Source organism: Zerene cesonia, chromosome 20 (assembly GCF_012273895.1).
Source record: "Zerene cesonia ecotype Mississippi chromosome 20, Zerene_cesonia_1.1, whole genome shotgun sequence".
NCBI classification, from domain to species: domain Eukaryota; kingdom Metazoa; phylum Arthropoda; class Insecta; order Lepidoptera; family Pieridae; genus Zerene; species Zerene cesonia.
In genome coordinates, this window is record NC_052121.1 from 8,762,808 (window position 1) to 8,764,350 (window position 1,543).

General features: G+C 44.3%; 1 protein-coding gene across 1 annotated transcript in view; it reads right to left on the reverse strand.

Annotated features, from left to right (window-relative positions):
* LOC119834875 (cubilin homolog) overlaps positions 1–332 on the reverse strand; it is a 4,524-nt gene extending 4,192 nt beyond the window's left edge. The window contains exon 1 of the mRNA XM_038359392.1: positions 144–332. Coding sequence (XP_038215320.1) covers positions 144–332 — 189 coding nt within the window. The remainder of the gene's footprint in view (positions 1–143) is intronic.
* Positions 333–1,543: the final 1,211 nt, after the last annotated feature.

Below are 1,543 nucleotides of genomic sequence, written 5' to 3' on the forward strand. Positions count from 1 at the left end.
GTGTGACCAAGGATGGACTACAAATGAGACAAGTATATCATGTCTCACGGATGTGAATGAATGTGATTCGAAGCAAGGGCCACGATGCTCTATTAATCCTCTAGTTGAGTGTATCAATCTCCCTGGGTCATTCGTATGCGGGCATTGTCCTCCGGGTTACGAAGGAGATGGATTCGTTTGCCGCGACATTGATGAATGTCTAACACAGCCCAACGGCGGTTGCAGCTTGAGCCCGAGGGTATCGTGCTACAACACTCTCGGTTCGAGGGTCTGCGGTTCCTGTCCACTAGGATATCAAGGAGACGGTGTGATTTGTACATGGACAGGTTCATGTCGTATCAACCGTGGTGGTTGTCACCCATCCGCTTTTTGTATAGAAGGTTCTGGATTCGGAGAACAAGGGGTGCGATGCATTTGTCCCAGAGATATGTCTGGCGATGGCATCGGGATACATGGATGCTATATTATTCCGACGGATAATAATACTGGTTGTGAAAGTAATCCGTGTGGCTCACACGGCCAGTGCCACCCACTTCATGTTGGCTTCACCTGCGTTTGCTCTCCAGGCTATAGTGGTGTTTATTGTGATAGACAAACTGACTATTGTTCGGGTAATCCGTGTTTAAACGGCGGCACGTGCAGACAGGATGGGAGAGCAACGAGGGGCTATCGTTGTGAATGTTTAGCGATGTTTGCAGGGGATTTGTGTCAACTCAGAACTGAACCTTGCGGAGGAGTGCTGGACGCTCAAGAAGGTAGTATAATATATCCCCTTACCAATACAACTTATAGGCATAATACACGATGTGCGTGGGTTATACATACGTCGTCAGACAAAGTTATTAATGTAACCTTTAGTAAATTTAATTTAGAGCAAAACGCAGAATGCCATTACGATTTCGTTCAAATTCATGATGGTAGAAGTTCAGCTAGTCAATTGATAGGTAGATTCTGTGGAAATGATTTTCCAAAAGGCGGTAATATTATATCGAGTCACAACAATTTGTACTTTTGGTTTCGATCTGATCAAACTATAGCAGGGGAAGGTTTTGCTTTACACTGGACTAGCATAAAACCCCAATGTGGGGGCAATGTGAATGCGACTGTCCACGGGCAGATAAGCTCTCCGGGGTCCCCTGGCAAATATCCTCCAAATCGAGATTGTTATTGGCGGTTAGTAACTAAATTGGGTAAAAGGATACAATTGCATTTCTTTGAATTGGATTTAGAAGAACACGCAAACTGTAGTTATGATTATCTAGCAATTCACGACGGATTACACGAAGTAGACACGCTGATTAATAAATTTTGTAATTCATCGCAACCGGCACCTCTTCAGTCAACTGGTTCGGAAATGCTCATCCATTTTCATTCAGATGCCTACGGGAGCGGCAAAGGGTTCCAAATAACATACGCACCAATTGACGGGGTCCCAGGTTGCGGTGGATTTTTCACATCAGAAAGGGGTGAAATATTTCCTCCACTGTACGATAATAAGTACCAAGATAATTTGCTATGTGATTATAAGATACAAACAAGGGGC